Source organism: Bombina bombina, chromosome 5, assembly GCF_027579735.1.
Source record: "Bombina bombina isolate aBomBom1 chromosome 5, aBomBom1.pri, whole genome shotgun sequence".
Taxonomy (NCBI): Eukaryota; Metazoa; Chordata; class Amphibia; order Anura; family Bombinatoridae; genus Bombina; species Bombina bombina.
Window position 1 is genome coordinate 511,052,032 of NC_069503.1, and position 26,584 is coordinate 511,078,615.

Below are 26,584 nucleotides of genomic sequence, written 5' to 3' on the forward strand. Positions count from 1 at the left end.
ATAAGGGCTTCACAAGGGCTTATTAAGACTGTAGACTTTTTCTGGGCTAAATCGATTCATTATTAACACATATTTAGCCTTGAGGAATCATTTATTCTGGGTTTTTTGATATAATAATATCGGCAGGCACTGTTTTAGACACCTTATTCTTTAGGGGCTTTCCCAAATCATAGGCAGAGCCTCATTTTCGCGCCGGTGTTGCGCACTTGTTTTTGAGAGGCATGACATGCAGTCGCATGTGAGAGGAGCTCTGATACTTAGAAAAGACTTTCTGAAGGCGTCATTTGGTATCGTATTCCCCTTTGGGCTTGGTTGGGTCTCAGCAAAGCAGATACCAGGGACTGTAAAGGGGTTAAAGTTAAAAACGGCTCCGGTTCCGTTATTTTAAGGGTTAAAGCTTCCAAATTTGGTGTGCAATACTTTTAAGGCTTTAAGACACTGTGGTGAAAATTTGGTGAATTTTGAACAATTCCTTCATGTTTTTTCGCAATAAAAACGTTTTTTGTACTTTGTTATCAAGTTTATGCCTGTTTAACATGTCTGAACTACCAGATAGACTGTGTTCTGAATGTGGGGAAGCCAGAATTCCCATTCATTTAAATAAATGTGATTTATGTGACAATGACAATGATGCCCAAGATGATTCCTCAAGTGAGGGGAGTAAGCATGGTACTGCATCATTCCCTCCTTCGTCTACACGAGTCTTGCCCACTCAGGAGGCCCCTAGTACATCTAGCGCGCCAATACTCCTTACTATGCAACAATTAACGGCTGTAATGGATAATTCTGTCAAAAACATTTTAGCCAAAATGAACACTTATCAGCGTAAGCGCGACTGCTCTGTTTTAGATACTGAAGAGCATGACGACGCTGATAATAATGGTTCTGAAGGGCCCCTAACCCAGTCTGATGGGGCCAGGGAGGTTTTGTCTGAGGGAGAAATTACTGATTCAGGGAACATTTCTCAACAAGCTGAACCTGATGTGATTACGTTTAAATTTAAGTTGGAACATCTCCGCATTCTGCTTAAGGAGGTATTATCCACTCTGGATGATTGTGACAAGTTGGTCATCCCAGAGAAACTATGTAAAATGGACAAGTTCCTAGAGGTCCCGGGGCTCCCAGAAGCTTTTCCTATACCCAAGCGGGTGGCGGACATTGTTAATAAAGAATGGGAAAGGCCCGGTATTCCTTTCGTCCCTCCCCCCATATTTAAAAAATTGTTTCCTATGGTCGACCCCAGAAAGGACTTATGGCAGACAGTCCCCAAGGTCGAGGGAGCGGTTTCCACTTTAAACAAACGCACCACTATACCCATAGAGGATAGTTGTGCTTTCAAAGATCCTATGGATAAAAAATTAGAAGGTTTACTTAAAAAGATGTTTGTTCAGCAGGGTTACCTTCTACAACCAATTTCATGCATTGTCCCTGTAGCTACAGCCGCATGTTTCTGGTTCGATGAGCTGATAAAGGCGGTCGATAGTGATTCTCCTCCTTATGAGGAGATTATGGACAGAATCAATGCTCTCAAATTGGCTAATTCTTTCACCCTAGACGCCACTTTGCAATTGGCTAGGTTAGCGGCTAAGAATTCTGGGTTTGCTATTGTGGCGCGCAGAGCGCTTTGGTTGAAATCTTGGTCAGCTGATGCGTCTTCCAAGAACAAGCTACTTAACATTCCTTTCAAGGGGAAAACGCTGTTTGGCCCTGACTTGAAAGAGATTATCTCTGATATCACTGGGGGTAAGGGCCATGCCCTTCCTCAGGATCGGCCTTTCAAGGCAAAAAATAAACCTAATTTTCGTCCCTTTCGTAGAAATGGACCAGCCCAAAGTGCTACGTCCTCTAAGCAAGAGGGTAATACTTCTCAAGCCAAGCCAGCTTGGAGACCAATGCAAGGCTGGAACAAGGGAAAGCAGGCCAAGAAACCTGCCACTGCTACCAAGACAGCATGAAATGTTGGCCCCCGATCCGGGACCGGATCTGGTGGGGGGCAGACTCTCTCTCTTCGCTCAGGCTTGGGCAAGAGATGTTCTGGATCCTTGGGCGCTAGAAATAGTCTCCCAAGGTTATCTTCTGGAATTCAAGGGGCTTCCCCCAAGGGGGAGGTTCCACAGGTCTCAGTTGTCTTCAGACCACATAAAAAGACAGGCATTCTTACATTGTGTAGAAGACCTGTTAAAAATGGGAGTGATTCATCCTGTTCCATTAAGAGAACAAGGGATGGGGTTCTACTCCAATCTGTTCATAGTTCCCAAAAAAGAGGGAACGTTCAGACCAATCTTGGATCTCAAGATCTTAAACAAGTTTCTCAAGGTTCCATCGTTCAAGATGGAAACCATTCGAACTATTCTTCCTTCCATCCAGGAAGGTCAATTCATGACCACAGTGGATTTAAAGGATGCGTATCTACATATTCCTATCCACAAGGAACATCATCGGTTCCTAAGGTTCGCATTCCTGGACAAGCATTACCAGTTCGTGGCGCTTCCTTTCGGATTAGCCACTGCTCCAAGGATTTTCACAAAGGTACTAGGGTCCCTTCTAGCTGTGCTAAGACCAAGGGGCATTGCTGTAGTACCTTACTTGGACGACATTCTGATTCAAGCGTCGTCCCTTCCTCAAGCAAAGGCTCACACGGACATTGTCCTGGCCTTTCTCAGATCTCACGGATGGAAAGTGAACGTGGAAAAGAGTTCTCTATCTCCGTCAACAAGGGTTCCCTTCTTGGGAACAATAATAGACTCCTTAGAAATGAGGATTTTTCTGACAGAGGCCAGAAAAACAAAACTTCTAGACTCTTGTCGGGTACTTCATTCCGTTCCTCTTCCTTCCATAGCGCAGTGCATGGAAGTGATCGGTTTGATGGTAGCGGCAATGGACATAGTTCCTTTTGCGCGCATTCATCTAAGACCATTACAACTGTGCATGCTCAGTCAGTGGAATGGGGACTATACAGACTTGTCTCCGAAGATACAAGTAAATCAGAGGACCAGAGACTCACTCCGTTGGTGGCTGTCCCTGGACAACCTGTCACAAGGGATGACATTCCGCAGACCGGAGTGGGTCATCGTCACGACCGACGCCAGTCTGATGGGCTGGGGCGCGGTCTGGGGATCCCTGAAAGCTCAGTGTCTTTGGTCTCGGGAAGAATCTCTTCTACCGATAAATATTCTGGAACTGAGAGCGATATTCAATGCTCTCAAGGCTTGGCCTCAGCTAGCGAGGGCCAAGTTCATACGGTTTCAATCAGACAACATGACAACTGTTGCGTACATCAACCATCAGGGGGGAACAAGGAGTTCCCTAGCGATGGAAGAAGTGACCAAAATCATTCTATGGGCGGAGTCTCACTCCTGCCACCTGTCTGCTATCCACATCCCAGGAGTGGAAAATTGGGAAGCGGATTTTCTGAGTCGTCAGACATTGCATCCGGGGGAGTGGGAACTCCATCCGGAAATCTTTGCCCAAGTCACTCAGCTGTGGGGTATTCCAGACATGGATCTGATGGCCTCTCGTCAGAACTTCAAAGTTCCTTGCTACGGGTCCAGATCCAGGGATCCCAAGGCGGCTCTAGTGGATGCACTAGTAGCACCTTGGACCTTCAAACTAGCTTATGTGTTCCCGCCGTTTCCTCTCATCCCCAGGCTGGTAGCCAGGATCAATCAGGAGAGGGCGTCGGTGATCTTGATAGCTCCTGCGTGGCCACGCAGGACTTGGTATGCAGATCTGGTGAATATGTCATCGGCTCCACCTTGGAAGCTACCTTTGAGACGAGACCTTCTTGTTCAGGGTCCGTTCGAACATCCCAATCTGGTTTCACTCCAGCTGACTGCTTGGAGATTGAACGCTTGATCTTATCGAAGCGAGGGTTCTCAGATTCTGTTATCGATACTCTTGTTCAGGCCAGAAAGCCTGTAACTAGAAAGATTTACCACAAAATTTGGAAAAAATATATCTGTTGGTGTGAATCTAAAGGATTCCCTTGGGACAAGGTTAAGATTCCTAAGATTCTATCCTTCCTTCAAGAAGGATTGGAAAAAGGATTATCTGCTAGTTCCCTGAAGGGACAGATTTCTGCCTTGTCTGTGTTACTTCACAAAAAGCTGGCAGCTGTGCCAGATGTTCAAGCCTTTGTTCAGGCTCTGGTTAGAATTAAGCCTGTTTACAAACCTTTGACTCCTCCTTGGAGTCTCAACTTAGTTCTTTCAGTTCTTCAGGGGGTTCCGTTTGAACCCTTACATTCCGTTGATATTAAGTTATTATCTTGGAAAGTTTTGTTTTTAGTTGCAATTTCTTCTGCTAGAAGAGTTTCAGAATTATCTGCTCTGCAGTGTTCTCCTCCTTATCTGGTGTTCCATGCAGATAAGGTGGTTTTACGTACTAAACCTGGTTTTCTTCCAAAAGTTGTTTCTAACAAAAACATTAACCAGGAGATTATCGTACCTTCTCTGTGTCCGAAACCAGTTTCAAAGAAGGAACGTTTGTTGCACAATTTGGATGTTGTTCGCGCTCTAAAATTCTATTTAGATGCTACAAAGGATTTTAGACAAACATCTTCCTTGTTTGTTGTTTATTCCGGTAAAAGGAGAGGTCAAAAAGCAACTTCTACCTCTCTCTCTTTTTGGATTAAAAGCATCATCAGATTGGCTTACGAGACTGCCGGACGGCAGCCTCCCGAAAGAATCACGGCTCATTCCACTAGGGCTGTGGCTTCCACATGGGCCTTCAAGAACGAGGCTTCTGTTGATCAGATATGTAGGGCAGCGACTTGGTCTTCACTGCACACTTTTACCAAATTTTACAAGTTTGATACTTTTGCTTCTTCTGAGGCTATTTTTGGGAGAAAGGTTTTGCAAGCCGTGGTGCCTTCCATTTAGGTGACCTGATTTGCTCCCTCCCTTCATCCGTGTCCTAAAGCTTTGGTATTGGTTCCCACAAGTAAGGATGACGCCGTGGACCGGACACACCTATGTTGGAGAAAACAGAATTTATGTTTACCTGATAAATTACTTTCTCCAACGGTGTGTCCGGTCCACGGCCCGCCCTGGTTTTTTTAATCAGGTCTGATAATTTATTTTCTTTAACTACAGTCACCACGGTACCATATGGTTTCTCCTATGCAAATATTCCTCCTTAACGTCGGTCAAATGACTGGGGTAGGCGGAGCCTGGGAGGGATCATGTGACCAGCTTTGCTGGGCTCTTTGCCATTTCCTGTTGGGGAGGAGAATATCCCACAAGTAAGGATGACGCCGTGGACCGGACACACCGTTGGAGAAAGTAATTTATCAGGTAAACATAAATTCTGTTTTGTTGAGCGTCAACAGATTCTGCAGCACTATTAACATGGGTCTAATGCAAGGTAACAATTATGGGAGACAAAGGGATAGAGGGCCCTGCAAAGAGTTTCACTGTTGTAAATCAGGTCTCTTTAAGGTAATCTACAAAGCAGCTAGGCTCATAGGCTTACATGCTAAGGGGGTTCAAGAGGATAACTAAAGAGGAGAGGAACTAAGATAAGAAAATGTTAGTGTATATTGTATGCATCCCTGAACAGTAGAGTCCTTAAGGAGCGCTTGAAAGTTTGAAAACCTGGGGAGAGTCTTATGGAGTGAGGCAGAGAGTTCCACTATGTATACTATGTGAACTCTTGCACATGCTCAGTAGGAGCTGGTGCCTCAGAAAGTGTGCATACAAAAAACTGTGCAATTTTTAATAATATAAGTAAATAAGAAAGTTTTTTTTTTTTTATTGTGTTCTCTATCTGATTCACAAAAGAAAAAAAATGACTTTAGTGTCCCTTTAAAGGGATATGAAACCCATTTTTTTTTCTTTCATGATTGAGATAGAACATAAAAGTAAATTGGAAAGTTGTTTAAAAATCTATTATCAATTTTGCTTTATTTTCTTGGTGACCTTTATTGAAGGAGCAGAAATACACTACTAGCTAGCTGAACACGTTAAGCCAATGACAATAAAACATATCTGTGTAGCCACCAATTAGCAGTTAGCTCCTAAGGTATACCAATAAGGTATACTAAATAATACTGCAAAAAAGCATATAATAAATCATTTCTGATTTAAAAAGGTTTAAACTGTGACTTAACCAAGACACTGTCGGCTAGATTTAGAGTTGGGCGGTAGCCGTCAAAGAGGCTCCTAACGCTGGTTTTTACCGCCCTCTGGTATTTGGAGTCAGTCAGGAAAGGGTCTAACGCTCACTTTGCAGCCGCGACTTTTCCATACCGCAGATCCCCCTACTCCATTTGCGTATCCTATCTTTTCAATGGGATCTTTCTAATGCTGGTATTTAGAGTCTTGGCTGAAGTGAGCGTTAGAAATCTAACGACAAAACTCCAGCCGCAGAAAAAAGTCAGTAGTTAAGAGCTTTCTGGGCTAACGCCGGTTTATAAAGCTCTTAACTACTGTGCTCTAAAGTACACTAACACCCATAAACTACCTATGTACCCCTAAACCGAGGTCCCCCCACATCGCCGCCACTCTAATTAAATTTTTTAACCCCTAATCTGGCGTCCGCACGCCGCCGCAAGCTACGTTATACTTATGTACCCCTAATCTGCTGCCCCTAACACCGCCGACCCCTATATTATATTTATTAACCCCTAATCTGCCCCCCTCAACGTCGCCTCCACCTGCCTACACTTATTAACCCCTAATCTGCCGACCGGACCGCGCCGCTATTATAATAAAGTTATTAACCCCTAATCCGCCTCACTCCCACCTCAATAACCCTATAATAAATAGTATTAACCCCTAATCTGCCCTCCCTAACATCGCCGACACCTAACTTCAAGCATTAACCCCTAATCTGCCGACCGGAGCTCACCGCTACTCTAATAAATTTTTTAACCCCTAAAGCTAATTCTAACCCTAACCCTAACACCCCCCTAACTTAAATATAATTTAAATCTAACGAAATAAATTAACTCTTATTATATAAATTATTCCTATTTAAAGCTAAATACTTACCTGTAAAATAAACCCTAATATAGCTACAATATAAATTATAATTATATTGTAGCTATTTTAGGATTTATATTTATTTTACAGGTAACTTTGTAATTATTTTAACCAGGTACAATAGCTATTAAATAGTTAATAACTATTTAATAGTTACCTAGTTAAAATAATTACAAAATTACCTTTAAAATAAATCCTAACCTAAGTTACAATTAAACCTAACACTACACTATCAATAAATAAATTAAATAAAATACCTACAATTACCTACAATTAAACCTAACACTACACTATCAATAAATTAATTAAATACAATACCTACAAATAAATACATTTAAATAAACTAACTAAAGTACAAAAAATAAAAAAGAACTAAGTTACAAAAAATAAAAAAATATTTACAAACATTAGAAAAATATTACAACAATTTTAAACTAATTACACCTACTCTAAGCCCCCTAATAAAATAACAAAGACCCCCAAAATAAAAAAATGCCCTACCCTATTCTAAATTTAAAACGTTCAAAGCTCTTTTACCCTACCAGCCCTGAAAAGGGCCATTTGCGGGGCATGCCCCAAAGAAAACTGCTCTTTTGCCTATAAAAAAAAACATACAATACCCCCCCCCCCCAACATTACAACCCACCACCCACATACCTCTAATCTAACCCAAACCCCCCTTAAATAAACCTAACACTAAGCCCCTGAAGATCTTCCTACCTTATCTTCACCATGCCAGGTTCACCGATCCGTCCTCCGAAGTCTTCATCCAAGCCCAAGCGGGGGCTGGCGATCCATAATCCGGCTGAAGTCTTCTATCAAGCGGCGGCTGAAGAGGTCCAGAAGAGGCTCCAAAGTCTTCATCCTATCCGGGAAGAAGAAGAGATCCGGACCGGCAACCATCTTGATCCAAGCGGCATCTTCTATCTTCATCCGATGACGAACGGCTCCATCTTGAAGACCTCCAACGCGGATCCATCCTCTTCTTCCGACGTCCAAATGAAGAATGAAGGTTCCTTTAAGGGACGTCATCCAAGATGGCGTCCCTCGAAATCCGATTGGCTGATAGGATTCTATCAGCCAATCGGAATTAAGGTAGGAAAATTCTTATTGGCTGATGGAATCAGCCAATCAGATTCAAGTTCAATCCGATTGGCTAATTGGATCAGCCAATCAGATTGAGCTTGCATTCTATTGGCTGATCGGAACAGCCAATAGAATGCGAGCTCAATCTGATTGGCTGATCCAATCAGCCAATCGGATTGAACTTGAATCTGATTGGCTGATTCCATCAGCCAATAAGAATTTTCCTACCTTAATTCCGATTGGCTGATAGAATCCTATCAGCCAATCGGAATTCGAGGGACGCCATCTTGGATGACGTCCCTTAAAGGAACCTTCATTCTTCATTTGGACGTCGGAAGAAGAGGATGGATCCGCGTCGGAGGTCTTCAAGATGGAGCCGTTCGTCATCGGATGAAGATAGAAGATGCCGCTTGGATCAAGATGGTTGCCGGTCCGGATCTCCTCTTCTTCCTGGATAGGATGAAGACTTTGGAGCCTCTTCTGGACCTCTTCAGCCGCCGCTTGATAGAAGACTTCAGCCGGATTATGGATCGCCAGCCCCCGCTTGGGCTTGGATGAAGACTTCGGAGGACGGATCGGTGAACCTGGCATGGTGAAGATAAGGTAGGAAGATCTTCAGGGGCTTAGTGTTAGGTTTATTTAAGGGGGGTTTGGGTTAGATTAGGGGTATGTGGGTGGTGGGTTGTAATGTTGGGGGGGGGTATTGTATGTTTTTTTTTACAGGCAAAAGAGCTGAATTATTTGGGGCATGCCCCGCAAATGGCCCTTTTCAGGGCTGGTAAGGTAAAAGAGCTTTGAACTTTTTTAATTTAGAATAGGGTAGGGCATTTTTTTATTTTGGGGGTCTTTGTTATTTTATTAGGGGGCTTAGCGTAGGTGTAATTAGTTTAAAATTGTTGTAATATTTTTCTAATGTTTGTAAATACTTTTTTATTTTTTGTAACTTAGTTCTTTTTTATTTTTTGTACTTTAGTTAGTTTATTTAATTGTAGTTATTTGTAGGTATTTGTATGTAATTAATTTATTGATAGTGTAGTGTTAGGTTTAATTGTAACTTAGGTTAGGATTTATTTTACAGGTAATTTTGTAATTATTTTAACTATTTTAGCTATTAAATAGTTCTTAACTATTTAATAGCTATTGTACCTGGTTAAAATAAATACAAAGTTGCCTGTAAAATAAATATTAATCCTAAAATAGCTACAATATAATTATTCGTTATATTGTAGCTATATTAGGGTTTATTTTACAGGTAAGTATTTAGCTTTAAATAGGAATAATTTATTTAATAAGAGTTAATTTATTTCCTTAGATTTAAATTATATTTAATTTAGGGGGGTGTTAGTGTTAGGGTTAGACTTAGCTTTAGGGGTTAATCCATTTATTAGAGTAGCGGCGAGGTCCGGTCGGCAGATTAGGGGTTAATAATTGAAGTTAGGTGTCGGCGATGTTAGGGAGGGCAGATTAGGGGTTAATACTATTTATTATAGGGTTATTGAGGCAGGAGTGAGGCGGATTAGGGGTTAATAACTTTATTATAGTAGCGGCGCTGTGCGGTCGGCAGATTAGGGGTTAATTATTGTAGGTAGCTGGCGACGACGTTGTGGGGGGCAGATTAGGGGTTAATAAATATAATATAGGGGTCGGCGGTGTTAGGGGCAGCAGATTAGGGGTACATAGGGATAACGTAGGTTGCGGCGGTGTAAGGAGCGGCAGATTAGGGGTTAATAATAATATGCAGGTGTCAGCGATAGCGGGGGCGGCAGATTAGTGGTTAATAAGTGTAAGGTTAGGGGTGTTTAGGCTCGGGGTACATGTTAGGGTGTTAGGTGCAGACTTAGGAAGTGTTTCCCCATAGGAAACAATGGGGCCGCGTTAGGAGCTGAACGCTGCTTTTTTGCAGGTGTTAGGTTTTTTTTCAGCTCAAACTGCCCCATTGTTTCCTATGGGGGAATCGTGCACGAGCACGTTTTTTAAGCTGGCCGCGTCCGTAAGCACCGCTGGTATCGAGAGTTGCAGTTGCGGTAAATATGCTATACGCTCCTTTTTTGGAGCCTAACGCAGCCCTTCTGTGAACTCTAAATTCCAGCGGTATTTAATTAAAAGGTGCGGCCAGAAAAAAGCATGCGTATCTAACGCACCCCTTTGGCCGCAAAACTCTAAATCTAGGCGTGTGTTAGCCTGGAAAGGGCTCAAAAGTGTATTTATGTGCATGTATGTGTGCACACATACGTACATATGCACATACATATGTACACACAAATACATACACATATATGCATACTGTACATACTCATATATCCACACACGTATATATATTATATACATACTATATATACGCATATATGCATACACATACATACACATATATACATACTGTACATACGCATATATACACACACATATATACATTATATACATACTATACATACGCATATATGCATACACATACATACACATATATACATACTGTACATATGCATATATGCACACACATACATACACACACATATATACATTATATACATACTATACATACGCATATATGCATACACATACATACACATATATACATACTATACATACGCATATTTGCATACACATACATACACATATATACATACTGTACATATGCATATATGCACACATATACATACTATACATATGCATATATGCAGACTGTACATACGCATATATGCACACACATACATACACATATATATATACTGTAAATACGCATATATGCACACTCATACATACACATATATACATACTATACATATGCATATATGCCCACACATACATACACATATATACATACTATACATACGCATATATGCACACACATACATACTAAACATGGGGATATATGCACACACATACATACACATATATACATACTATACATGCGCATATATGCACACACATACATACTGTACAATACGCATATATGCACACACAAACATACATATATATATATATATATATACATACTGTACATATGCATATATGCACACACATACATACACATACTGTATAGTTAAAGGCTAAGTGACATTTTCCCAGACACCTTAAGGGACTTATACCTATTTGGACTTTACATATATTTTCTCTAAAAAGTTATTGGTGTTTATTCTTCTCTGTGTTCACACATACATATACATACTATACATACGCACACACATACATACACATATATACATAATGTACATACGCATATATGCACACACATACATACACACATATATACACTATATACATACTATACATACGCATATATGCCCACACATACATACACATATATACATATTGTACATACGCATTTATGCACACACATACATACACATATATACATACTGTACATATGCATATATGCCCACACATACATACACATATATACATACTATACATACGCATATATGCACACGCATACATACACATATCCATACTGTACATACGCATATATGCATACACATATATACATACTGTACATACACATATATGCACTCACATACATACACATATATACATGCTGTACATAGGCATATACTGTACATACACATACAGTATCTCACAAAAGTGAGTACACCCTCACATTTTTGTAAATATTTTATTATATCTTTTTATGTGACAACACTGAAGAAATGACACTTTGCTACAATGTAAAGTAGTGAGTGTACAGCCTGTATAGCAGTGTAAATTTGCTGTCCCCTCAAAATAACTCACCACACAGCCATTAATGTCTAAACCGTTGGCAACAAAAGTGAGTACACCCCTAAGTGGAAATGTCCAAATTGGGCCCAATAAGCCATTTTCCCTCCCCGGTGTCATGTGACTCATTAGTGTTACAAGGTCTCAGGTGTGAATGGGGAGCAGGTGTGTTAAATTTGGTGTTATCGCTCTCACACTCTCTCATACTGGTCACTGGAAGTTCAACATGTCTCCTCTTGGCAAAGAACTCTCTGAGGATCTGAAAAAAAGAATTGTTGCTCTACATAAAGATGACCTAGGCTATAAGAAGATTGCCAAGACCCTGAAACTGAGCTGCAGCATGGTGGCCAAGACCATACAGCGGTTTCACTCAGAACAGGCCTCGCCATGGTCAACCAAAGTTGAGTGCACGTGCTCAGCGTCATATCCAGAGGTTGTCTTTGGGAAATAGACAAATGAGTGCTGCCAGCATTGCTGCAGAGGTTGAAGGGGTGGGGGGTCAGCCTGTCAGTGCTCAGACCATACGCTACACACTGCATCAAATTGGTCTGCATGGCTGTCGTCCCAGAAGGAAGCCTCTTCTAAAGATGATGCACAAGAAAGCCCGCAAACAGTTTGCTGAAGACAAGCAGACTAAGGACATGGATTACTGGATCCATGTTCTGTGGTCCGATGAGACCAAGATAAACTTATTTGGTTCAGATGGTGTCAAGGGTGTGTGGCGGCAACCAGGTGAGGAGTACAAAGACAAGTGTGTCTTGCCTAAAGTCAAGCATGGTGTTGGGAGTGTCATGGTCTGGGCCTGCATGAGTACTGCCGGCACTGGGGGGCTACAGTTCATTGAGAAAACCATGAATGCCAACATGTACTGTGACATACTGAAGCAGAGCATGATCCCCTCCCTTCAGAGACTGGGCCACAAGCCAGTATTCCAACATGATACCGACCCTAAACACACCTCCAAGATGACCACTGCCTTGCTAAAGAAGCTGAGGGTAAAAGTGATGGACTGGCCAAGCATGTCTCCAGACCTAAACCCTATTGAGCATCTGTGGGGCATCCTCAAACGGAAGGCGGGGGAGCGCAAGGTCTCTAACATCCACCAGCTCTGTGATGTCGTCATGGAGGACTGGAACCTGTGAAGCTCTGGTGAACTCCATGCCCAAGAGGGTTAAGGCACTGCTGGAAAATAATGGTGGCCACACAAAATATTGACACTTTGGGCCCAATTTGGACATTTCCACTTAGGGGTGCACTCACTTTTGTTGCCAACGGTTTAGACATGAATGGCTGTGTGTTGCGTTATTTTGAGGGAACAGCAAATTTACACTGTTATACAGGCTGTACACTCACTACTATACATTGTAGCAAAGTGTCATTTCTTCAGTGTTGTCCCATGAAAAGATATAATAAAATATTTACAAAAATGTGAGGGGTGTACTCACTTTTGTGAGATACTGTATATGCGCCCACATACATTTATACTTTTAGCCCTTCCTAGTCCAACTTCTTGTCATATACCATATCCCTTTAAACACGATTTAAACCTTTTTTTAAATATCCTTTTAAATCACTATTTAAACCTCTTTTTTTTTAAATAATAAACAAATATTTTACATTTACATCTTTAATTTACCTGTAAAAATCTTAACATTATGGGGATAGCGTATGTCCGGTGGATTCTGCATCCTGGCCATACACATGAATTGTTTGATCATTGCAGTAACTAATTTATTTCTGTCCATAATTGGTATCAGCAGAGGAGATAAGATAATGAATATATGGGTCTTTTTAACGAATGTGTCCCTGGACTTCAAAACAATGAAAATGGTGATAATAAATGATGTTGAAGCATTTATTTTGTATACAGATATTTTTCAATGCAAAAATTAATGGTTGATATATATTACGCAAAATTTAAAAGAGTGACTTTAGTATTCACTGATATCAGTAAATTATCAGTGGATAAAATATGTGGTTTATTGCAGTATATTCTATTATACAATACCACATGTGTAATATAATATCCTTGTATTACATTTACAGCCTTTATAACTGGTCTACTGAACAACATTGGTACACATGTAGACCCTATACTCCTGATTCATCGTATTAAAGAAGGAATGGAGATTCCTAATTTGAGAGACTCGCTTGTTAAAATCCTGCATGACTATAATCTCCAAGTAAGTATTGTTAATAATGCAGTATTGCCTGTCATCAAAATCATAGTGATATAACATAGTAACAATTACTTGTAATATTGAATATAAAATATGTGATGTGTCATTGTCTCAAATTGTATATGATTTTCATTATGTCTAATAAATGTTGATGGCATAAATTGTGATTTATTTAACATTTAATTGTAATGCATTTCAGAGTTTTCTTTGTTTAGGAAGGACGTGACATACTTAAAATAAACATAGAGATGGATAGATATGAATAGCTAGAGACAGACAGATAGATAGATAGATAGATAGATAGATAGATAGATAGATAGATAGATAGATAGATAGATAGATACAACCCACTTCAAAAAAAATCACAATCTCTCTTCCACCACCCCTACCTAAAAGCTGCAAATATAGGTTTTAATAGCCAGGTGATCACTGTGGTAATAGTTATCACCTAGAATGAATACATATGCATTTATTTGATCTGCACATAGGGGCTCTACCCAAAGTTATAAAACTATACCTGAAGAGAAATCTCTAGAGATTAGAGAAAAAACATATTATAGGTTTTAATAGCCAGGTGATGACCGTAGTAATAGTGATCAACTGACATGAATAAATATGCATTTATTTGAGGAGAGGCTGATGGGAACCAAAACCCTAATATTCAGTATCTCACAAAACTGAGTACACCCCTCACATTTTTGTAAATATTTTATTATATTTTTTCATGTGACAACACTGAAGAAATGACACTTTGCTACAATGTCAAGTAGTAAGTGTACAGCCTGTATAACAGTGTAAATTTGCTGTCCCCTCAAAATAACTCAACACACAGCCATTACTGTCTAAACCATTGGCAACAAAAATAAATACACCCCTAAGTGGAAATGTCCAAATTGGGCCCAATTAGAAATTTTCCCTCCCCGGTGTCATGTGACTTGTTAGTGTTACAAGGTCTTAGGTGTGAATGGGGAGCAGTTTGGTGTTATCGCTCTCACACTCTCTCATACTGGTCACTGGAAGTTCAACATGGCACCTCATGGCAAAGAACTCTCTGAGGATCTCTATATAAAGATGACTTAGGCTATAAGAAGATTACCAAGATTCTGAAACTGAGCTGCAGCACGGTGGGCAAGAACATACAGCGGTTTCACAGGACAGGTTCCACTCAAAACAGGCCTCACCATGGTCGACCAAAGAAGTTGAGTGCTCAGCGTCCTATCCAGAGGTTGTCTTTGGGAAATAGACATATGAGTGCTGCCAGCATTGCTGCAGAGGTTGAAGGGGTTGGGGGTCAGCCTGTCAGTGCTCAGACCATACGCTGCACACTACATCAAATTGGTCTGCATGGCTGTCATGCCAGAAGGAAGCCTCTACTATAGATGATGCACAAGAAAGCCCGCAAACAGTTTGCTGAAGACAAGCAGACTAAGTACATGGATTACTGGAACCATGTCCTGTGGTCCGATGAGACCAAGATAAACTTATTTGGTTCAGATGGTGTCAAGCGTGTGTGGCGGCAACCAGGTGAGGAGTACAAAGACAAGTATGTCTTGCCTGCAGTCAATCATGGTGGTGGGAGTGTCATGGTCTGGGCCTGCATGAGTGCTGCCTGCACTGGGGAGCTACAGTTCATTGAGGGAACCATGAATGCCAACATGTACTGTGACATACTGAAGCAGAGCATGATCCCCTCCCTTCGGAGACTGGACCGCAGGGCAGTATTCCAACACGACCCCAAACATACCTCCAAGACGACCATTGCCTTGCTAAAGAATCTGAGGGTAAAGGTGATAGACAGGCCAAGCATGTCTCCAGACCTAAACCCTATTGAGCATCTGTGGGGCATCCTCAAACGGAAGGTGGGGGAGCGCAAGGTCTCTAACATCCACCAGCTCCATGATGTCATCATGGAGGAGTGGAAGGGGACTCCAGTGAAAACCTGTGAAGCTCTGGTGAACTCCATGCCCAAGAGGTGGCCACACAAAATATTGACACTTTGGGCCCAATTTGGACATTTCCACTTAGGGGTGTATTCACTTTTGTTGCCAACGGTTTAGAAATTAATGGCTGTGTGTTGAGTGATTTTGAGGGACAAACAATTTAGACTGTTATACAGGCTGTACACTCACTACTTTACATTGTAGCAAAGTGTCCTTTCTTCAGTGTTGTCACATGAAAAGATATAATAAAATATTTACAAAAAAGTGAGGGGTGTACTCACTTTTGGGAGATACAGTATAATATGTGTGGTTTTCTTAATGAAAAAATTACTTGTAGGGCTAAAATGCGAGCAGCATCTAAAAACTCCAAAACCGCTCAGCACAGGGGTGGTAGTGGCACAGCAGTTAAGGGGTTAATGTCCCTTTACGCACTGTGTTGCATATATGTTGTTTCTAAAATGCGTACAGACTGTTTGAAAAGTATAGTATTTATAAAAGTTAAAAGAAAATTGATAAAATACTAATATATCTTATATTTTCTGTTTTTTTTTATACATATATATTTAGATATTGCTTAGAGAGGGATGTAAGAAAATCTTGGTGTCAGATTCCCTTTCCTTATTACGGAAAATGCACCGGACACAATCCAGAGGCATGTTAGTGGACGGTATGTACTCTGAATTTTTATATTTCTGTATTCTAAGGTTCTGCACTGTCAAAATTGTTCCTGCAGAGATTACCATTATTGTAAAGTATACTTTATTTTGTATTAGTATCACATACACAGTCAAAGTACTTTACTTAGGAAGCTTATGTATGTCAATACGTATGCCTTTTTAATTATATTTTATTGTGTATATATAACATTGTCTGATTTGCATGTCTAAAATTACAAAAATGCTATGTTGAAGTAACATCTGATATCTTTGTTTAGTGGAAGGGTTTTATTGCTGATGGTTAGAAAATTAATTTAGGATTATTACATGAGGACATTTACAACCCACACGAGGAACCTTTCTCAAAAATGACAACAGATATAACAAAATAATAATAGCCACCATGCAGTTACCTATTGAGTAGACAGCACAAGTATTCTCCCCACTAGAGTGAATAAACTTCTAATAAACATCTTACTGGGGTAGCATGAACGCCAGAACCCTCAGACGCTTGAGGCAACAATGAGTGACACAGCAAGCTAAACGTGCACCTATCTGTTACTGAGAAGATGAGCAGGGGAAAAAATCAGATCTGTGCACAAAACCCTGAAAATGGCGCCAAACCAGTTTCACCATTTTGTGTCGAACTGGAAAACTAACAAGATGCCTATGAATACTGTTTTTTGTTTACAGTATTATTACCATATTGAGACGAAAATAAGCACAATAAGACATAAAAGTACAAGTAAAAGCTCTACTGGGGCATACAGGGGAGGCATATTTGTGTAGCCAGTGACCATTAGCTATGTTTAGCTCTGAAGCTGACTTTGCAAGGATTAACCACATAGTTATATGCAAGCAACAGTGCAATAATGCAATTCTTTAACTCAAGCATTTTCTTGTTGCAATTGTATGTCCCCTTAAGTATAGGGACAGTAAATAAATAGCAGAAAAAAGCATAAGGTAATACAGTACATATATATATATACATAATTGCAATAATAAAGGAACATACAGCTGATTCCTAACATTTATTACAGAACAGCAAAGTACCATGCAGATGAGCACAGGGTACAGTATTAGAAGGAATCCAGCAAGCTAAGAGTCCCCCTAATACTTATGCTGCAAAAGTGTTGGTAAACGCTCCCCTTTTATAAAAACAAATCTGGAATTTTAGTGGTATTTTAGATGAAGCTAAATTCATCAGTTGTAATGAAGATGCGCTAGAACTTACTTTTTTATATAGATATGAAATCCAAATCCCCCACGCTCCGCGACTCACTTCAAAAGTAATTTTTTTCTGTGAGCTAAAGGTTTGACCAGTTCTCTAGTCAGCACTTTCCCCATTTAGGTGCATTTGGTTGTAGCTAGAGCACTGATTGGAGAACAATTCAAACCGTTAGCTTACAGAAAAATTTACTTTTGACGTGTGCGGTGCACATGGGGTATTTGATTTTCGTATATATATTGAAAAGTAAGTTATAGCGCAACTTCATTAGAACTGAGGAATTAAACTCCATCTAAAATATCACTAACATTCCAGATCTGTTTTTTATAAAGGGGAGAGTTTACCATCACTTTAAGTATTTGAGGGCAATGAATAAAGGGGATACCCTTTTACAGTCACATCCAATAATTCACCTGGGACCCCAAGGAAAAATTGCTCACCTGTACAATACAACACACTTCATCACAGCGTAGACTACCTAATAACCAATCAGAAAGAATCTGAAATGATGTCATCAGGAAGGTATCCATGGGAGAAGAGACACTATTTGCACTTCTTGCAGAGGTTTCTACATATATAAGAGACTGTATACCTAGCTGTTCTGAATATGGTCCTTACAAGAATGTGAGAGAAATATGTGTAACAGCCTGTTCTAACTTATGCATGTGATATTTTATTGCTGCACATTGTGTTTTGGGGTTTTCTGTCACTTTGTCCACTATAAGATACATTTCTTATGTACAGGAATACAGTACTTTCAAGTATAAAGGCCATTGAGTATAATATTAATGAACAGTTTGGCGGACATCTATAGATTAAAGATCTAAATGACATAGTCTACAGCTTTATTGTATATATTTCCATCTATAAACTTGTATTATTTGATCTTTTTCTGTCCTTCATGTTATGAATGTTGCTTAAAATAAGTAAAATTACAGTGTATTTTACTTTCTTCAAATGTTATATCAACTTCCACTACTTTTTTCCTAGATGAGAATGTTTGTGAAGCCTGCCTTTCTGCTATACTTCCTTCAGGTAATATTCATTTTTTCTGTTTAGAGAATAATAGTAACAAATGTATAACGTTTAGACACTATTCCCAGTTTAAAGAGACATGATGCTCAAGAAAAATTATCTGTACCATCTAAAAGGAAATTATTAAAAATGTTTTAAAGTGTTGTGTCCTTGTGCTGAATACACAAGCTAATAATCATCATTATAGCCTGGGGGACCTAGTTAGTACACAACCAGGCACTTCCTGTTTTACGTTTAACTTAAAGAATACACTGATGCATGCAGGGGCAGGTCTGTGTAAGAAGCACACGGAATGTAAATCATAGTCCTCATCTAAACTGTGCCGTTAGTGATGCACCGCTGATGGATAGAGCACACATTGCCGGTCTCTAAGAATATGGGATCTTGCAAATCCCCATCTGCCACAGCGTTACTGCAAGGTACTAGGGAGTAAATGTGCTGCAGATTCTGGGCATAGTAGCAGATCTCTACAATGTGCTGTAGAACTTTTGTAAGCCTGTGCAATGCGCTGTACGGACATCTCAGAGTAATCTAGAAATTGTGCGATGGCTGCAAAACTTAGACAGGAGCAGTACTTAGACAGAAGCAGGTCTGTGCAAGAGAATCAATGGAAATAGTATGACTGGTACTGGGAAGTTAGCCGTATAATTGCTACGGTGTAGAGTGTGTGCCCTATACTTCAGTAGCATGGAATCTGCCTTCAATTAGCTGAGCAAAATAAATGGCTTTGATTCCACAAATAACAAAAATATTAATAAGGATCAAGCTGCAACATGCATTTGCATATGGCCTATGATTGGAGGGTGGGCATGCTAGCCTCAAGCACAGCTCAGCCCTTTCCTTGGGAATAATAAAAATTACAAAATGTTTTTTTTTTTTTAATATTTCTATATACGTCTCATTTCATTAGTTAGTGCATTTACTATTGGTATATAGATCTGTGATATCAGTGTATACTGGCCCTTTAACACAGTGCAGCCAGATCTAAGCTCTGTTAGAATAGAATAGTCAAATACGGAGCAGCGGTACAAAGCGGCAGCATGTTGATTAATGTCTCAAAGAATGTTTCAAACCTGCCTCTAGCCTTTCTTGTCTGTAAAGCTGTGACTCCTGAATGTAAGACGTTCTTGTGAGCAATGCACCTTTTTATTACTACAATTGTAACCTTTATAATTATGTTAGTTCAAGACATTTTAAAAACAAATTTTCCTTTTTTTTTTATCTGCAGCAAATTTGCAATGCAATTTTGAACTGCTGCAATATTTTATAAAACTTTCAAAATTGCTTTATTATCCAGTTAATCAACACATTGCAATTGATATGGTGCTTTAGTGTAACTGCCTAATTTAACATTTAATTTAATTTCAAAATGACCTGCAAAAAGATTTTCACTTAAAAAAGAATCTCTTCAGAAAAAGTGAAAAAAAGTTCTGCCTCTGGGCCTGTGATTGATCTTGTCCTATGATAATCTTGTGCAGTTTTTTTATGATACTCCATAATTCTGTTATTTATTTAATAGAGCATATTTTAAACATTACTGTTTTTTTTTGTGATACACATTGTGGAGCTGCTTTTTAATAACAAGCAGAGTGTACATTGTTAAACAAAGACAAATCTTTTGAATAGATTTTGGACTTCTATGAAATTAACATGTGGGTGTGTCATGACAGCCAATTACATGATGCAGTGCCAAAGTTATTAAAGGGACATAAAAGTAAGAATTAAACTTTCATGACTCAGAGCATAATGTAATTTTTTTTTTTTAAAACACATAAACTTTCCAGTTTACTTCTTTACTCAAATGTATTTCATTCTCATGGTTTTCTTGAACAGTATACTTAGGTAGGCTGAGGAGTGTGCACATGTTTTGTGCACTATATGGCAGCAGTGATTTCTGCAATGTATAACATTGTAAACACTGCTGCCATATTGTGTTTGTTACATGGATGCTCCTAAACCTACCCATGTAGGCTCTTCTACAAAAGATACTGAGTAAATTTGATTATTTTTTTAATTGCAAGCCCTATTTGAATATGTACCTTAAAGGGAAAGTCTACTTGATTTTCTTTCATACAGGTGGTGAGGGTCCACAATCCATTACTCCAGGGAATTACTCTTCTCTACCACTAGGAGGAAGCAAAGATTCCCAAACCCCAAGAGCCCTATAAGAGCCCCCTCAAACCTACCTCAGACTTTACTTTGCCTCCGCTGGATGTAATTGAAGAATGAACATCTTCATTTGACCCTCCAGAGAGAGTGGTTTTCAGTCAATAATGAGGCCCAGTTACCCCTCAGAGTACGGTGCTTGTCAGAGGGATGTATATGGGGTATGGTTTGTGATTCTTTTTTCACCTCATGGAAACATTTTCATAAACCTTCCATAATTGGTCCCAGGGACTTGTCTTTTGCCTCCCTTTATGAATCTACAATATACTCCTATTTCTTAACCTCTGCTAATATGTAAGTACTGGTTTGGCTGTCTGCTGCTTATTTGCTGGTGGACAAGTGTCTATTGGTATAATTTATTAAACATTTTAGACACCCTATAGCTATGTTATGGGCACTTTGTAAGTGTGTATATATATATATATATTTGCTAATATATATGGCCCTGGGACAGAATCATTTACCTTATTCCCTTGCTGTTTTTCACATGTCGACTTTTTTTGCGTGCTTAGTTTGAATTCCACACATTGGCCTTTACGTTTACATGTTTCGTGGTTGCACATATCAGGTTAATGCTTGTCAGGTTAGCACACATCCCTTTAGTCTTTTTGGCACACTAAAATTCGTTTTAGCTGTTAGTTTTTTTTTTAAGCCAGTTAATTCTTTCTGTTGAACGTTATCTGCCTTCAGATGTTATATTTATGTTATGTTTATGTCTTTATGTTATGTTTATGTCTCATGCTTTGTTTTGCAGTTTGGCTTAGCATGCATTGTACCTGTGACTTTATTTAAAAAGCTACTTAGGAGGGGGTAAGTGATTTCCATTCATCAAGAGCTTTTTAAGGGGGTTATAGTGTTTATTGCATTGCTTTGCCATATGCTATAAATGAGCAGTCTGATTTTGACCCTAAATCTACACAAGAAACTTAGTCCCTTGAACACCTTTCTACCATTTTTAAGTTTGCTTATTTTAAAAGAGCAGAGGTCCCTTCTTCATGTTTAGAATTATTAATGCTGTTTCTTTGGATATTAACACACCTTCTGTTTTTCTTCATAACAGGAGAATATTGACATTGTTTCACGTACATTTTATCAAGGCTGCTGTTTCTGAGGCGATGGCTACACCTCCCGCCTTCAAACAAGCGTAAAAGATCAGTTCAGATTTTACCTTCTACAAGTTCTATGTGCACTTGTTGAAGGGATACTGTTATGCCTTCAGATTATAAAGGTTTTCCCTACTCCTGTTGCTGTCTCTGATATGATTTCTAGGTAATGGTCTAAGCCAGGTAATTAATTTACTACTTCTCCAAGGTTTAAAAAGTTATATCCTGGGGGGCGGAGCCGGCTGCTGCCATGAGAGCAGCGTAATTCCGGAGCTCCGTGATGGTAACCTTAAAAACACCCTAAATCCCACTAAAAATTGTCCCAATTTACATCAATAACGATCATATTTATTGCTGACAAGTCGAGGACCCCTGCTGCAACTATATAACCCTACGGTAAAGAGAGAAAGAAGCCATCTGAGACTGTGATGTAAGGTTCTTGGCTGGAGGAGATGAACTTGCCGCGTTAAACACCCGGCACCTACCGACTACTCCAGCGATCAAAAAGGAGCCAGATGATAATTGTCCACACTAAGTGGGCTCAGTGACAACAAGCCTCCCTACACAACAAGGCGGTGATAAGCGGTAACCATCAGACAGCCCGCTCCAGAAACATCACGCCCGTCATTGCCGCTGCCACGGCCACCGCATCTGAGCTGAATAAAGGTAGGATCAGAGAAACCCCCCTGCCCCCACAGTTACGGTGACTGATATAAATAAATATAAAGAGGAGAGGGGCTGCTTTATACTAAAGCCTTCAGACCCCAGACCGCGACCAGGGCATAGGGTCATTCCGGAAGTGTGCTGGCCGCCATTGTAACATATACTTTATACTACGCCACATCTGTTACAGCTTAACTGCAGCACGACACCGCTCACAGAGCTAACTAATCAAGCAAATTTAGGCATCATACCCCAGAAAGGCTACTAGAAGCTCTATTAAGCAGTATCCAAACAAAAGGCAGAATAATCACCTAGCTTCTAACTATACCGCTTAGGAGGGGCAAGCAAATAAAGAACTTTGAGCGCCATCTTTGAAAGCACTATAGTTCCACAGTCTGAACATTGTGAAAGCTGTGGGGAGAGAAGTGTCAAGGCTTAGAGATAAACATAATGCTTCCCAACACATCCTATCTATAAAGCACTACTTATCAGAACAGGGACCCACAACTAAACCCTGCATTGCTGTAGGAATCCTTCACAGATAAAAGATATCAAAGGGAGTGTACTATGGATATAATCCAGTAAGAGCCCAAAATAACAATTCTGCAACGATCTAGCACAACCTCTAATGCAGATAATTGGAAGGTGCTTGTTGAACTCTAGAGTGACACAGCTTTCTTTGACAGACTTCTACAATAAAAATTCAAGTATTGCCATTGTGACAGTCTAATCCACTACTTCCACAGGAAATATTACAGAACACCAATAACAAAATTCTAGAGACACACCCAAACAGACTTCTCCCAATAGATTTCTTCTTTGAACTTATAGAAATGGCGTCCAGAAGGCTAAAACAAGATAAACCCTTAAAGCCGCCTGCTGTTAAAACGGCTAACATATCTACCTATATGCAAACAACAGACACAACAGAGGCGAGAGACAAGAGACTGTCTGTGGACTGCCAAGCCTCTAATCTACCTACTTCACAAGAAGAAGACACTAATTTCACGGCAACTATTCTCCAAGGCCTCCCATCTAAGCAAGATATTGCAGACATCGTGCGCACATGCATTAGAGAAGAATTGGCAAGCATGAAGCAAGACATCCATACAATAGGACTCCAAGTAGACTCCTTGGAGACTAATCAAGATGAAATAAAAGAAGATGTCCAGTCCCTCACAGATCATGTTGCCTCTCATCAAGACATCATCTCCTCACTCCAGGAAAAATTAGAAGACCTAGAGAACAGGAGCCGCCGTAAGAATATACGGATCAGAGGAGTACCAGAGAGTGTTCTACCTCGAGACTACCCAGTCTACCTCCAATCATTATTCCAACAAATAAAAGATTCAGCATACACCTCCGATATTCAATGGGTGAGAGCCCACAGATCTCTAAGGCCAAAGCCTCCAGACACGGCACCTCCAAGAGATATCATAATTCGCTTTAAGAATTTCCTCGAAAAAGAAATGCTCCTAAACCAATCAAGGAAGCTGCAACCAATCAGATTCCGCGGCAACGTTCTCCAATTTTACCAGGATTTGGCCTCACAGACATTGCAGCGAAGAAAAGAGTTCAACTCATTAACAACACTTCTCCGCAATAAAAAGATCCCGTACAGATGGGGCTTTCCCACCCAGGTATGGGTACTTAGAAACAATACCCGACTAACATGTAAATCACCTGAAGACATTGACTCTTTTTGCAGATTGTTGGGGATAGACCCCCCACCAGACCCCACCATCCAGAGCCAACTCAGACCTCCAACGTCAAACAACACCAGAGGCTCATTCACACCTGAAACATCAACTGCTGGCAGACAAGGCAGATATCCCACCCAGCCCCAATCTCCCCGCACCAACCAGATATCACCTCTTGGCTCACAACAAAGCCAAGACACATATAAGGATTCAACCCACTGAACTGGCAAGATAGACCTCATTCTCTACTGAGACTCTGTTAAGTATATAACAAGGGGGGGGGAGGGATGTGGGAAGGGGAAAAAGAAGAAAAAAAAAAAAAAAAAAAAAAAAAAAAAGGGAGGGGAAAGTGAAATGGATCATTGTGTTTTATTTGTCATGCAAAGTTTTAAGATGATAGTTAAACCTGCTAATACCAAAAGGAATAATTGCGTATTCTACTAATAACTATACATGCATGTATTTGGAAACAGTATCTTTCCTCCCAGAATAAGTGAAATGTCTGGCTTATACTCAAATTACAAAATAACTTTACCATCTTTAATCCATGGGATTGATAATTATACATATACTATAAAGGTTAACCAACCGTATTCCCCCCAACGAGTGCTCTCAGAAATGTCCTACATTAGGCAGAGAGCTATTTGTAAGTTCTACCTGTTTAATATGTTTAGTTTGTTTAATATGTTTAACATGTTTTTTCTGCAGAACAATTGGTTACATTGTTACATATTGTTTGTTTATCCTATTGCAATTTCAAAATCTGTTACATTGAACATGTCCATCCACATTATTCTCGAGTCTTATACCAATACACGCCATAGCTTTCAACCACATCCCGAACACCTACAACCCAGTAATGCCGTCATTGACCCGTGACCCACCTCCACAACTGACCCTCCTGACTCAAAACGTAAAGGGATTTAATTCACCACAAAAAAGATCCAAAGCTCTGTCAGATCTAACAAAACGTCACATAGATATACTCTTCCTCCAAGAAACACACTTTAAAACACGCAACATTCCCAAATATTTCGGAAAACACTTCACCACTCATTTTCACAGCACCGGTCCGAATAAAAAGAATGGAGTGAGCATCTTAATACACAAGTCCACCCCATTTACCATAATCAAAAGAGTAGCAGACAGAGAAGGCCGATTCCTAGGTCTGATGGGCCTGCTGTATGGCAGACCCATAACACTCATAAACATATATGCCCCTAACACTCACCAGCTCCCTTTTTTTCGCACTATGTTCACGAGGATATTGGACCTAGCTAAAGGCCCAATTTTTCTATCCGGTGACTTAAATGTGCCGTTACAGCCCACCATCGACAGCACTAATGCAAACATACAAATCCCTAAAAAACTCTCCAGAGCCATCTGGCAAGGAATGAGAGATATGAATCTTTACGATGCCTGGAGATTTATGCACCGAGAGAAAAGGGATTACACCTTCTTTTCCCATCCCAACAAATCTTACAGTAGATTAGACTACATCATTACAAATCAGAGTGGCCTCACCCATATAAATAGGTGCGATATAATACCTACTTTCTGGTCAGACCACTCATCAGTCCAACTAAAATTCACTTGGCCCAATACCCCCCTTAATCCATATCAATGGAAAATGGATGATAGTCTTCTCGATCACCCAGACCAAATCCCTAAATTAACCAGATCTATTGAAGAGTATTTTGCCATAAATTCAAACTCGATTAACAATAACTTCTCTATTTGGGAAGCACATAAGTGTGTACTCCGTGGGGAGCTAATCAAAATGAAAGCCCACTACACTCAGACCAATCGTAAAAAATACCAAGACCTGACAACAAAATATGCTCAGCTTGAGTACATACATAAGCAATCTCCAACAAATACTAGCATTCTAACCGAAATCCAAACAACTCGAGAAGAACTAGACAACTTTTTAGACATAGAATACCACTCCCAATGTAAAAGAACCAACAGCATGTTTTACTTCGAAAATAATAGGGCCGGCAAACTTTTAGCTAGAGCGTTAAAGAAAAAACGATTCAAATCACACATTTATGAGTTACACAACCCCAGGGGAAAACCACTCCAAACTACCCCAGACATCATGAAGTCCTTTCATGAATACTACACATCACT

At 40.0% G+C, this 26,584-nt stretch overlaps 1 protein-coding gene across 2 annotated transcripts in view; it reads left to right on the top strand.

The window, feature by feature from the left end:
- The window catches only part of VPS41 (VPS41 subunit of HOPS complex), an 809,562-nt gene that overhangs the window by 718,155 nt on the left and 64,823 nt on the right, over positions 1–26,584 (top strand). For both annotated transcript variants that reach the window (XM_053714423.1, XM_053714424.1), the window contains exons 25-27: positions 13,827–13,963; positions 16,468–16,567; positions 18,775–18,819. In XM_053714423.1, the coding sequence (XP_053570398.1) occupies positions 13,827–13,963; positions 16,468–16,567; positions 18,775–18,819 (282 nt within the window). The remainder of the gene's footprint in view (positions 1–13,826; positions 13,964–16,467; positions 16,568–18,774; positions 18,820–26,584) is intronic.